This window comes from Gekko japonicus, unplaced genomic scaffold (assembly GCF_001447785.1).
Source record: "Gekko japonicus isolate JY-2015 unplaced genomic scaffold, Gekko_japonicus_V1.1 scaffold1031, whole genome shotgun sequence".
Taxonomy (NCBI): domain Eukaryota; kingdom Metazoa; phylum Chordata; class Lepidosauria; order Squamata; family Gekkonidae; genus Gekko; species Gekko japonicus.
In genome coordinates, this window is record NW_015177041.1 from 458,703 (window position 1) to 471,293 (window position 12,591).

General features: G+C 57.6%; 1 protein-coding gene across 1 annotated transcript in view; it reads left to right on the forward strand.

Annotated features, from left to right (window-relative positions):
- The window catches only part of SIK3 (SIK family kinase 3), a 43,995-nt gene that overhangs the window by 29,233 nt on the left and 2,171 nt on the right, over nucleotides 1–12,591 (forward strand). The window contains exons 15-23 of the mRNA XM_015428056.1: nucleotides 855–1,005; nucleotides 1,482–1,607; nucleotides 1,962–2,047; nucleotides 6,097–6,206; nucleotides 6,442–6,766; nucleotides 7,128–8,032; nucleotides 10,576–10,742; nucleotides 10,892–11,006; nucleotides 11,431–11,605. Coding sequence (XP_015283542.1) covers nucleotides 855–1,005; nucleotides 1,482–1,607; nucleotides 1,962–2,047; nucleotides 6,097–6,206; nucleotides 6,442–6,766; nucleotides 7,128–8,032; nucleotides 10,576–10,742; nucleotides 10,892–11,006; nucleotides 11,431–11,588 — 2,143 coding nt within the window. The 3' untranslated portion in view covers nucleotides 11,589–11,605. The remainder of the gene's footprint in view (nucleotides 1–854; nucleotides 1,006–1,481; nucleotides 1,608–1,961; nucleotides 2,048–6,096; nucleotides 6,207–6,441; nucleotides 6,767–7,127; nucleotides 8,033–10,575; nucleotides 10,743–10,891; nucleotides 11,007–11,430; nucleotides 11,606–12,591) is intronic.

The following is a 12,591-nucleotide window of genomic DNA, read 5'->3' on the forward strand; positions in this document are numbered from 1 at the left end:
TGACAACCACCCTGTGAGTCAGATCAGGCTGGGAACAACTTGGCCGTTTGTGGCAGAGGGGGGGGGATTTGAGCCTGGCCCTCCCATGCTCTGGTCTGACACTCCAGCCGCTACCCAACACAGTCACCCCACTCATTCCTCTGGCCCGAGGCTCTCTGAACCCTGACAGCCCAACTTATGTGTTTGGTCAGTAATGGGGGGGGGTCTTGAGTGGGCAGTAGAGCCCCTTTTGTTCTGGGCACACCTCTCTGCCCCCGGGTGCTCACGGTCGCCTGACTTGGGGCCGAGGGCCAGCAGTTCCGGCTGTGCCTGAAGGGAGGGCTCTGGGCCTTAGTCTTTGGCCCCAGAGGGGAGCGCCGGTAGCCCCTCCCTTGCAGCATCTTTGGGGGGGGGTGCTGAGTGGGAGGTGGAGGGCTCTTGATCAGACCTGGTTACCCAGGTGCAGAAAAGTTGCGCGCTTGGTGGAAGGTCTTCAACACCGCCCTCAGCCCTTGGCTTGGAAACTGTCCCCACCCCACCCCGTTTTTTCTGAATGAGTGGGCAGACGGGACAAGGCAGCCCCCTCCCTTTGTCTTGGGAGGGCCCCTTTCTTTCCCCGCACGGTTGCTGCCGACTCCTCACTTGAGAGTTCAAAAAAGGGAAGGGGGAGAGCCTGCTGGGAAGCCGTGTGATGTGACGACAGTCGGTTGCCGCGGGCCCCCGAGATCGCAGGTGCTGCCGGAACTGTGAGAATGGCGTGGAGGACGCGGTGGGAAGCGGTGCCCCTTCGTCCAACGAGGAAATGGGGGCCAGGTCTCAGGTGGCCGGGAGCGTGGTTGTTCCTGACCCTGTTCTCCGTGTGTCTGCACGCACAGCTACATCTACAAGGATCCCAATACTTTGCACCTTCCCACGGAGCGCTTCTCTCCGGTTCGTCGTTTCTCCGATGGGGCAGCCAGCATCCAGGCGTTCAAGGCCCAGCTGGAGAAGATGGGCAACCACAGCAGCATCAAACAGCTGCAGCAGGTGTGGAAGAGGGGGAAGGAGAGCTGGGGTGGGAGGGGGAGGGAGCTATGCCAGGGGGCTTGACAAAGTGGCCCGTGTGTGAGCCTTTCTGAAGAATTAGTCTCTGCCTCTGCCGCACACTGTCGTTCCTTAGGCTGGGACAGAGACGGGAAGGGTGCCAAGTATTTCAGCGTCTCTGAAACATTCGTCAAAAGATACTCCCCCCCCCCCCCCCGCACACCTCCCAAACTGCCATACCTCCCAGACCCCCAGATTCAGAACAGCAGAGCTGCCTAAGAACATGCGTGGACCCCCGCCCCCGGGCAGATGTCACTCATTTTATTTATTTATTTATTTATTGAAATATTCATCCTCTGCCTTTCCTTGTGGTTCATGGCGGCTTACAATGGTAGTTTTTTTAAAAAAAAATTAAGTTGAAAACAAAATAAAACAGCAAACCCCCCAAGTCATGTGTGTGGGTGGGGGTGTTGTTTCAGGAGTGTGAGCAGCTCCAGAAGATGTATGGGGGCCACATGGACGAGAGGACCCTGGAGAAGACGCAGCAGCAGCACGTGTTGTACCAGCAGGAGCAGCATCAGCAGATCCTGCATCAGCAGCTCCAGGTATGGGGAGGGGTGTGTGTGTGTGTGTGCTGAGCCTCCCCGGCTCCTGCCTCTGCTGTGTGGTGAAATCACCTCCCCAGGTGCCTGGCTTCTGGTAAGCCTATAGAGCGCCACGGTCTGCAGCCACCGGCTCATGGCAGCCTCTTTGCTCTCCCTGCCATCGCGCTCCCCTCCACCCCGAGTTTCAGCATTTCTCTGCTAGCCGGTAGCCAGACGGCTGGTTCTCCCGGACGGCTGCCCATCCCGGCTGTGCAGTGCTGCCTTGTGGGTAGGCAGCTGCCAGGAGTGTGCCGTGGATGCCGCTACTGCTGCTCACCAAGACACTCCCCACCCCCCTCCCTGTGCCTTGAACAGGATTGTGTCCGTCCTCCGCAGCCCTCCCCGCCACTGCAGGCACCGGGAGAAAACCAGCCGGCTCTTCTCACGCACCAGCTGCAGAGGTAAGAGATCTTCTGCCCTTCTGTGTCCCGAGAGGTGCCCAGGCCTGCAATGCTGCTGCAGGGGACCATGCAGCCCGTGCCGAGATCCGCAGTGTGCTTGGCTCCTGCACCTCTGCCAGGGGTTGGTGTGCTCCCGACGGTGGGCTTCTCTGAGACAAGTCCAACAAGTGCAGGGCCTGCCAGTGTGGTTAAAGTCTAGGAGAAGCTGTTTCTGAAAGACAGGAACAGTTCAGCCGGGGAGCAGTCTGGGCGGGAATGCTGTGATCTCTTTTTCCCTGGGGCACCTTGCAAGGAAAGACTGGGCAGATACCTGGCAAAGATGCCACCTGGAGAGGAAGGCTGAGTGCCTCTCCCCTCTGGGTGTGAGGAACATGCAAGAAATGTTAGTACAATCCCTAAGGAAGAGACTGCATTTTCCTGGCTTCTTGCTGTAGGTCCCCCATTACAGTTTGGTGTAATGGTTAAGTGTGCAGACTCTAATCTGGGAGAACCGGGTTTGATTCCCCTCTCCTCCACTTGCACCTGGCTGGATGACCTTGGGCAAGCCGTAGTTCTGACAAGAGCTGTTCTTGGAAAAGGGCAGTTTGTGTCAGAGCTCTCTCAGCCCCACTGACCTCACAGGGTGTCTGTTGTGGGGAGGGGAAGGGAAAGGAGTTTGTAAGCCGCTCTGAGACTCCTTTGGGTAGTGAAGGGCCATAGGGTATGAATCCAGTCTCCTCCTCCTCCTCCTCCTCCTCCTGTTACTGGCTTTGACCGAGGCAGCTGCACAGCTGGGCAAAGAGTTGCTGTTCTCAGCTTGTGGATTGACTGGGCTTGTCCCCTCTGCCCCTGGCTCTTGTGACCCAGCCAGGCCACTGCCCACAACACAGCCAGCCTACGTGATGGAGGAGGAGCAGCCGTTCCAAGTAGGCTGTTCCACATTCTCTGTTTGTCCTGTGCTGGTGATTCCACCAAAGATCAAAGGTTGCAAAAACACTTGTGGTGGTTTGACGAGGGACCTCACCAGAGACTCCTGAGCAAGCTTAGCAGTCAGGGAATAACATGATGGGTCCTCTTGATGATTAAAAATTGGTTGCACGAAAAGAGGCAGAGAGTAGGAATAAATGGACAGTTCTTTCAATGGAGGGAAGTGAGCAGTGAGGTCCCAGAAGCATTGGTATTGGGGCCACTGTAATGTGCTCTGTCTGTTAATGGTCTGGAACTGGGAGTGAGCAGTGTAGTGACCACGTTTGCAGATGACACAAAATTACTCAGAGTAGTGAAAACCAAGGCTGAATGTGAAGGGCTCCAGGAGGATCTCTCTAAATTGGGTGAGTGGACAACAGTGTCACAAATGTAGTTCAATGTAGGCAAGTGTAAGGCAGTACACACTTGAACAGAAAAATCCCAGGTTTTTGGTGATGGGATCTGAACTTGCTGACACTGGGAGGGAAAGAAACCTTGGGGTTGTAGTGGAAAGCCCAAAGAAAATGTCAATTCAGTGTGTGGTGGCAGTGAAGAAGGGTAAACTCTGTGGAGGAATGGACTCACAAGCCCCCCATTCCTTTGGGTTCACAGGAGGTTGTAAAACCCCATGTCTGCCTTAGTTATGTGCTCAGTGACACTGTTCCTTTCCCTTACTCCCAATAATTACCAAAAGCAAACTGGGAATCATCCGCTGCCACCAGCAACTCTTAGAGTATCTCCTGCTAGATAGAGCTGCATGTCTGGCACACTAGATTTCCATTTACAGGTTCCACCTAGTTGCCTCATCTTTCACTTCGGTCCTTCAAGTTGGCATATGGATTATCTGTCACAAGTTTGCACTTTCCAACTGGTCACGCTCCATGGATGGTGAGCTAACCCAGTGTCCCTCCCCATTACCACACTTCAGACAGCAAGACCCAGTAGGCGTGGTATGTTTTCAGAGGTCAGGTTTAGAACATTCGAGATATAAGTATAAAAGTATATCAAGTATAAGTATACTTTAGGTAAAGGTAAAGGTTCCCTTGCTCAAAAGCCAGTCGAATCCGACTCTAGGGTTGCGGTGCTCATCTCCGTTTCAAAGCCGAAGAGCCAGCGCTGTCCAAAGACGTTTCCGTGGTCATGTGGCTGGCATGACTAAACACCAAGGCGCACGGAACGCTGTTACCTTCCCACCGAAGTGGTACCTATTTATCTACTTGCAATGTCTTGCTTTTGAACTGCTAAGTTGGCAGGAGCTGGAACTAGAGATGGGAGCTCACTCTGTCATGCGGCACCCGGGTCTCAAACTGCTGAACTACTGACCTTTATACAAGTATAAAAAGAATACATGTGGTCCGTAGGAGCATTTGGGTTGAGGAAGGGTATAAAGAAAAGGTGAAAACATGTACTCTTCTTTCCCTGCAGTTGGTACTTATCCTAAACAGTGTTTAAATAGGACACGCTAGTATTCCTTGAATTTGCCGTAGTTGAAAGTTCAGCGTTACCTCAATTCTCTTAGATGGGATTTGCTCCCCATTGTTTCTTGACACGTGGACAAGATAGAGTCCTTTGGTAAAGACTTAGCCCCTCATGGCTTGTGCCTCTACAAAGAGCTGCACCAGATAGAAAAGGGCTTTTTTCTTGTCCTGTGAATTTATAATCTCCCTTTGGGAGTGTCTGTCCCTTGGGATTGTTTTGATTTTCCGGCCTGTCCCTTGAGGTACACTCTAGCACAGTGTGAGATGGCCAACCATTGTCCCATTTGAATCAGAGCCATTAGCCTATGTAAGCACTGAAGTGCTCTGTGCTTTGGCTCCCTCCTTTCTGCCAGCTCCTAGTCTGTGGCTGGGTTCTAGCTCACAAACAACACAGGCCCAGTGGTTGGAGTATAGAGGTGAATTCCAGGGTGGAAGACACTTCTCCACACTCCATGCTGGGGATTAGTGGGAAGGGTATTGAGAATGAAATTCCCAGTATCGTAATGCCCCTGTATAGATTGGTGTTGCGGCCTTATTTGGAATACCGTGCTCAGTTTGGGTCGTTTATCTCAAAATGAGCACTGCGGACCTGGAAAAAGCACAGAGGAGGGCAATCAAAATGATTAGGAGGTTAGAGCACCTTGCTTATGCGGAAAGGCTGAAGAGTCTGGGACTTCAGTCTAGAAAAAAGATGGCAAAGGAGGGACATGATAGAGGCTTACAAAGTTACGCCTGAGGTGGAGAGTGGACAGAGAGAACTTCTTCTCTCTCCTCCTGAATACTAGAACTTGGGGGCACCACTGAAGCTGATGGCCAGTAGAGTCAGGACGGATTAAAGGAAATACTTGTTTTCTCAACAGGTGACTAAAATGCAGAATTCGCTGCCAAAGAATGTAGTAATGGTCAGAGGAGAATAAACAGCTTTAAAAGGGAATTGGACAGATTTGTGGAGGATAGGTCTATCAGTGGCTGGAAGCCATGGGGACTAAAAAGAACCTCTGTGTTCAGAGGCAGTCAGCCAGAGGGCAGCATCAGAGGAAGGTTGTGGCCCCTGAGCTCTGTCGTTGGCCCTCCCATGGTAACTAGTTTGGCCACTGTATGAGACAGGATGCTGGACTGGCTGGGCCACTGGTCCGGTCCGGCAGGGCTGCTCTTTCCCTCTGCTTAATCCAGTCAGGAGTGTTTTTGTAACCTTTTTGTAAGGAATCCAGTGGCACCTTAAACGTTCACGAGTCTGACTCAATGCTCCCTCTAAGCTGTGGAGTCTTGTGAGCAGAAACTCTACTTTGTGAGCTACTGGCATTAAAGTTTTGAGCAAGTGATTTGGCTACTGCAGAAATTAGTTTGCTCAGGAGCCTCCCTTCCTGAGCTAGGACAAAAATCTGTGAGCCGGAGGCTAAAAATCTGTGAGCCGGAGGCTAAAAAACTGTGAGCTAGCTCACACTAACTCAGTTTAGAGGGAACACTGGTCCGACTCACAAAAATCGATGTTGGAATAAAGTCCTTAAGGCACCACTTGAGTGTGGCCCCTGAAAGATTAGTTTGCTGCCACATGACTAACATGACCAACCCTCCGAAGCAGTCATCTCTGGTTTTGCGTGTGTGTGTGTGTGTGTGACCGTGCAGGTTAAGAATCCAGCCGTCCAGCCCCCCTCCGACCCACCCCAGCAACCATCTCTTCCGGCAGACGGACAGCAGCCCCCCTCCCATCAGCAGCAGTCTCCTCCAGAGCCACAGTAAGTGCTGACAGGTTGGCAGGATGCTGTTTGTTTGATTGGGTTTGTCCAGGCCCTGGCTGTATCCGAGCCGAGTGGTGGGAACTCTTCCGAATTCACACACCCACACCCGTGCGCGCAGCCTTGGAGAGTTTGCTTGTTCTCCAGAAGCAGGCTCAGCCCAGCCCAGCCCCCCCCCCGGTGCCTCCCCCCCCACGACCGGGCCTTGAACGGAATGGCTTTCTCTTCCTCACAGGTGCCACCTCGCAGCCCCAGTTCCAAGGGATGCCCTCTCACAGCGCCCTCTTCCAGCAGTCGGGCAGCTGCTCCCCTCCGCCTGCCATGGCCCTCTCCTGCATGGGCGTGCCGCAGCCAGTGCAAGGACAGTCAGTCGCCATCCAGGTGCAGGAGCCAGGAGACGTGCTTGCGGGCGGCCTCCTGCAGGCCGGGCAGGGCATGGCCATCGCCCCCGGCGCCAGCCAGCTCCAGATGCACCATCGCGCCAACCTGATGGCCTCCCTGACTTACGGGCACAGACCTCTTTCCAAGCAGCTCAGCACAGACAGCGCAGAGTCACACAGGTACGGCTACGGCAGACGTCTGCCTTGCTGGCGGAGCGTGGCCCAGATCCCCCCACTGTGCACACAGTGGGGAACGCCACACCCCACGACAGGACTCGGCTGCAGCCTGTGGGATAACCCGATGTGGCCGCATTGATCCTTGGGTTGCACGCTGGAGTGGTGGCTGGCCGGTGTAGCTGAGAGTGGGGCCTCCGTGTCGGGTGAGTGCTGGGGGAGGGGTCAGCTGCTGGTCTCGGCTGGCCGGCCGGCTAGAGCGGGAGAAGCCGGCTCCCTCCTGGGCTGTGGCGAAAGGCCCAGCAGCCCTGCTGTGTCCTAACCATTCTCGCTTGGGATGTCTGAAGCTCTGTTCCTATTTGCACAGGTATCCACCCTCTGGCTACGACCAGCTGCACTTGCACCCCCACCTGTTTCCGGAGCAGGCCCGCGTGTCTCCGAGCAGCTACAGCCCTGCCCCAGCGGTGGGATTCCCTCCGACGCAGGCCCTGAAGGTTTCGCAATTGGAGCCCTTCCCGGCCTTCCCCCAGAGCGCGCAGCAGCAGCAGCAGCACTACGCCACCTCCGCCCTGCAGCAGGCGCTGCTGTCCCCAACCCCACTGGACTACAGCCGGCACCAGCAAGTCCCGCACATGCTGCGCGGCCTGCTGTCACCCCGGCACTCGCTCACGGGCCACGCGGACTTGCGGCTGCCTCAGGCGGAGCTGATGAAGAGGCGGCAGCAGCAGCAGCAGCAAGAGGTTCAGGAGCTGATGCGACACCTGAGCCAAGGGGAGGCTGGGCACGGGGCTGCTCACATGCCCCAGAAACTCTCCGAGCGCCAGTCGCTGTCTTTGCCTTATCAGAACACTGACACCTACCATCCCCCACACCACCACCCCCACCACCACCATCCCCCCCACCACCACCAGCACCACCACACCAGCCCCCAGCACCTCTTGAAAGTGAGGCCCCACGAATGTATCTCGCAGGTCCCGTCCTCCATGCCAGCCCATGGGTACGCCCCCCAGCCTGCCCTGGTCCACTCGGAGAGCATGGAGGAGGAGGAGGAGGAGGAGGAGGAGGCGGTGGACTGTGTGTGCGAGGGGGACAGGGACGGTTTCCCAGACCATAAGACCAAAGGTTGCCACGAGTCGTCGCTGCTCTTGGGCATCGGGGGGCCGGGGGACCCCGAATCCGTGCTTGGGACTGCTGAGCAAGAGCTTGGGACGCACCTTTACGGCCACCACCCAGCCGCCGCCGCCTTCAGTCGGAATAAGGTGCCCTATAGAGGTAAGGCCAGGTGCAGCCGGAAGTGGTGGACCCCTGGAGCTGGGCGAGGGGGGCGGGACGCGGTAAGAGGTCAGTCGTGGCTCTCTGCGCAAGAGAGCACAGCCAGGGTGCTGCACAGGGGGCTTGGTGTGGGACCGGCACCTCCGGCTGGAAGGAGCAGGCAGAAGGTGGCCTGCCCGAGGCCCTGGAGACAGGACTGACCTCTCGAGGGACCGGGAGCCTGGCTGGGGACCAGGTGGCATCCTCAGGGGAGGAGGGGAGCCCTGCGCGCTGCCCCTGGGAAGCTCGGGGCCGGAGAGCCCCTTCTTCCTCGAAGGCGGGGGGGGGGAGGTAGACTCGGCAGCCGGTGGGAGGGCAGGCCTGTGCTGTGAACCAGAAACACGCCCCAAAACGAAGGGAGGGCACAAAACCAGTTCAGGCAGGCCGGTCGGCAGAATGCAGAAGGGCAGCAGTGAGCATGAGACGCCAGCCACAGACAGAGGAGGAGGAGGAGGGTGAGGGCAAAACAGGATCGTGTTCCCTCTCACCGTGAGACTAGGGAGGAGTGAGCTCCGCTCCTCAGGGGCCCCTCCAGTTGACGGAAGCCCGTGGGGAGGTGCGCATCGAAGGAGCTGGCTCCAGAGGTGTTCCAGTCCCAGCCCGTTCGGGTGGGGCCTTATCAGTGCTTCGCGTGGGGCCTGGAGACAGCCCGGCAGGCGGTGCAGCTACAGCGAGGCTGGCCCTCAGACGCTCACCACAGGCCGCTCCTGCCGGGAACTGGGCCGCTGCGTTCTGGGTCGCCTGTGCTTCTGGAGGACTGTAGCTGGGTCAGGCCTCCCCAGAGGGGACTGTGGTTGGTGTGTCGGTCAAAGACAGCCAAAAGCCCCACTGGCCGCCGCTGGCCCAAGGACACTCCAAGGGTATGAAGCCGGGGCATCCGTCCTCCAGGATCAACAGAGCCCCTCGCTTGATTGCACCTCTGGACGTAGAGTTGCTTTGCCCACCCTCATCCACTCCCTTGCTGATTGTAGGCACTGGCTTAGCAGACCCACCGCTTCCTTTGGGTCCCATGGGGGAAGGAGTGTGCGTGCGTGGGGAGGGGGGGTTCTTCTGTTGGTGCCATACCCCAAATCTCCAGCTGGCCTCTCTCAGTGGTTTCACCGAGATAAGCAGAGAGCCTGTCCTGCGGTCTTTGGTACATGGAAGGCACCGTTGGGATGAGAGCAGGTGACGGACGTGTTCTCACCCAGGTAGTTTCCTGGCTGAGTGGGGAGTTGGGTCTGCCTACCCTCTTAAGCTGTAGAGCTTTGTGAGCAAACATATTCTACTTTGTGAGCTCCTGGCATTAAAATTGAGAGCGAGCAATTTGGCTGCTGCATAAATGAGCTTGCTCCGGAGCCATCCTTCCTGAGCAAAGGCAAAAATGTGTGAGTTGGAGGCTAAAAAACTGTGAGCTAGTTCACACTAACTTGTCTTAGAGGGAACACCGGTCCCAACCAACGCTCCCTCTAAGCTGTGGTGTCTTGTGAGCGAAAATTCCACTTTGTGAGCTGCTGGCATTCAAGTTGTGAGCGAGCAGTTTGGCTCCTGCATAAATTAGTTTGCTGTGGAGCCCTCCTTCCTGAGCTAAGACCGAAATGTGTGAGCCGGAGGCTAAAAAACTGTGAGCTGGCTCACACTCCCTCAGCTGAGAGGGAACCCTGGTCCCAACCCAGCACGCTGACCCCTCCACCCCAGGGACGGCTGGCTCCAGTGCTGGAAGGAGCCCTTCTTGCCCCAGCCGGGGCTGCACACGTACAAGAACCCGTGCTCTCGAATGAGAAGACGGAGCGAGCTGTGCCATTCCGGGCAAAGTCTCTCCCCCCCCCCCCCCCCCCCCCTCTTTTTTTGGGGGGGGGGGGTGGCCCCGGTGCCCCTGCCTGGGCGGCAGAGCTTCCAAGCCACCTCATTTGCTCTGGGCAGCCATAAATGGGCAGGGAGAAGGCGATCTTTAGCCCCTCAGACTCAGCAGTTCCTGCAGGGTCTGACCTTTGACTGGCCCTCTGGAAGGAGGAGCACCTTCCCTGAGTGACTGCAGGCACTCTCCCGGGAGGACCCAGCCCGCGGCGCCTGTGGGGGGCCCTGGCACAGCCCCCCAGGGGGTCTCCCGTTCTGTGCTGTGACCGTGACCTTAGCCCCCGGGGCAGGGGGATCTCTCGGCCTTGCTCTGCTGTGCCTCTTGGAGGGAAGAGGACCCGCCCGGCTCCTGCACCCCGCTCTGCGGTGGCTCATTTTGAGGCTGTGCTTGCCTTTGCGCAAGGGGTATGAGCCCCTGGCCCCGGGTGCCCCCTCCTGAGTCGATGTGGGCCATAAAAGGCGTGTTCACAGGGTGCACCAAAGACACCGAAGGCAAATATGTGGTTAGCGAGCTGGTTCCATCGTTTGTGACGTGTCCCACCAGGCTGCCGATGAAGTTGAACTGATTCCCCCCTCCTCTCCTCATGTCCCTGGCCTCTGCAAGGATATGGGGGCTTGCGGGGGAGGGACTTAATGTCTTGTCTCTGTTCTCTCCCCCCAAAAAAAAGACTCCATGGTCACAAGTGGCATGGAAAGACACTCTCCAGGGGAAGCTGTGGAGATGTCGGCTGTCGACGGGCCAGGAGCCTACACTGCAAGACCGGTCTCTGGTGCCCCACACAGGTCCCGGCCTCTGCAGAGACACCACACCATTCAGAACAGCGATGATGCCTATGTAGGTTTGCAGCCTCCTCTTCCCGTGGGTGTTGTGGGGGTGGTTGGTCCTCTAGAGGTTGGGAGGAGGCTCCGTTTCCCTTGGCAAGCTTCTTCCCCCTCGCCCCGGAGAAGGCAGCCATGCGGACGTGACTCTCCCCTCCCCTCCAGGTGCAACTGGACACACTAGCAGGCATGAGTCTGATGGCTGGGAAGGCCTTGAGCTCTGCCCGCATGTCGGATGCTGTGCTCGGCCAGTCGCCACTCCATGACGGGGAGAGCGCAGGTGAGGCCAGGCTCTGGGGCTGCGCCGTTCCCTGATGCACGTTGCGGAAGGGGGAGGCGGCAAGGGGCCCGGTGGGGAAGAGTCTTGTGGGCCCCCGCCCACCGCAGGCTGCCTGCTCTGTCTTGAGGAGCAGCCGGTGAAAGAGGATGCAGGCTGGCCCCTGCCAGGCAGGAAAAGGCCGCCTTCAGCCAACCAGACTGACCGTGGGCTGTGTGGAGCTGGACTCCTGGCCAGGGTGGGCGGCTCCCTCCCTCCCTCCGGCGGGGGGAGGGGATCTGTACACCCTCGCAGCCCCCGGCCCTTCCAAGCCCACCGGAAATGCTTGGCACGTGACTGGGCGGCCCCTGTGGCTCAGGGAGCACCGCGGGGGTCGGGTGGCACACCCCTCCCCCTTGTAAGGCATTTGTTGTGTCTGGTTTTGCAGAGTGTGAGGAGGACCTGGAGGGTGAGGAGCACCCCGGCCTAGGGGATGGCAGCCAGCACTTGAACACCTCCTGCTACCCCTCCACGTGTATTACGGACGTCCTGCTGAGTTACAAGCACCCGGAGGTGCCCTTCGGGATGGAGCAGGCCGGGGTGTAGAGAGCAGGCGGGCTACAGTGAGTACTGGGGAAGAACGGGCAGACACACAGCGGGGTGGGGCCCTGCAGCAGGTACTGATGCACCGGAAAGCACACCCTGCGTCTGGCTCTGGAGCGTGGTGGTCCTTGGGGTGCCTTTTGTGGCCAGTGTTCCCAGTCAATAGCTTTTTTGCCACAGATGTGAAAACAAGCTTTAATTTTACCAAATTTAACTTTAATTTTAATGATGATATTACTATCAGATTTTGTAAGTCTGGTTTGGGGAAAGGATGGTCCCCTGCGGGGAGATCCCACGCCAGAGGCCAGGGCTGTCAAACGGAAACTGTTTGCCCAGTTTATTCATTTTACTTATTTATTCCGTTCATACCCCGCCCTCCCCACCAAGGCAGGCTTAAGCCGGAACGGGGCAGGAAGCCCAGCGTCATCCTGGCTGGACCTGTCGTGCCTGCCCCCGCGGCCAGGGCCCTCATGCTGCGCCTGAATGGGCTGCAGGGACCCGGAGAGCCAGGAGCGCACGTGGGCCGGCCTCGGAGGCTCTTGGGGCTCAGTGGGGTGGAGGCGTCTACTGCTCGTCTCTCTCCGTTGAAAACCCCACTGGGGAGCTGGAAGGCACCAGTATGGAAAAAGATCTTGGGGATGTAGTGGAGAGTTTGATGGAAACATTGGCTCTGTGCGGCAGCTGCGAAAAAGGCAGACTCCGTGCTGGGGGGTCCGTTGGGAAGGGAATTGAAAACAAAACAGCCGGTCCTGTGGTGCCCTTGTGTAGCCCCGCGGGGCCTCCTCCTTTATTTGGAACACCCTGTGTGCCGTTGCTGCTGTTGTCAGCTTCATTTCTAGCCCTCTTTCTCACGGATCGCCTTATCTCAGAAAGGTTATTGAGGAGCTGGGAAAAGTACAGAAAAGGGCAACCTTTGAAGCACCTTCCCTCAGGGGAAGCGATAAACGGGCTGGGACTTCTTCGCTGAGAACAAACACGAAAGGGGGGGGGGGGGGGGGGGGGGGGG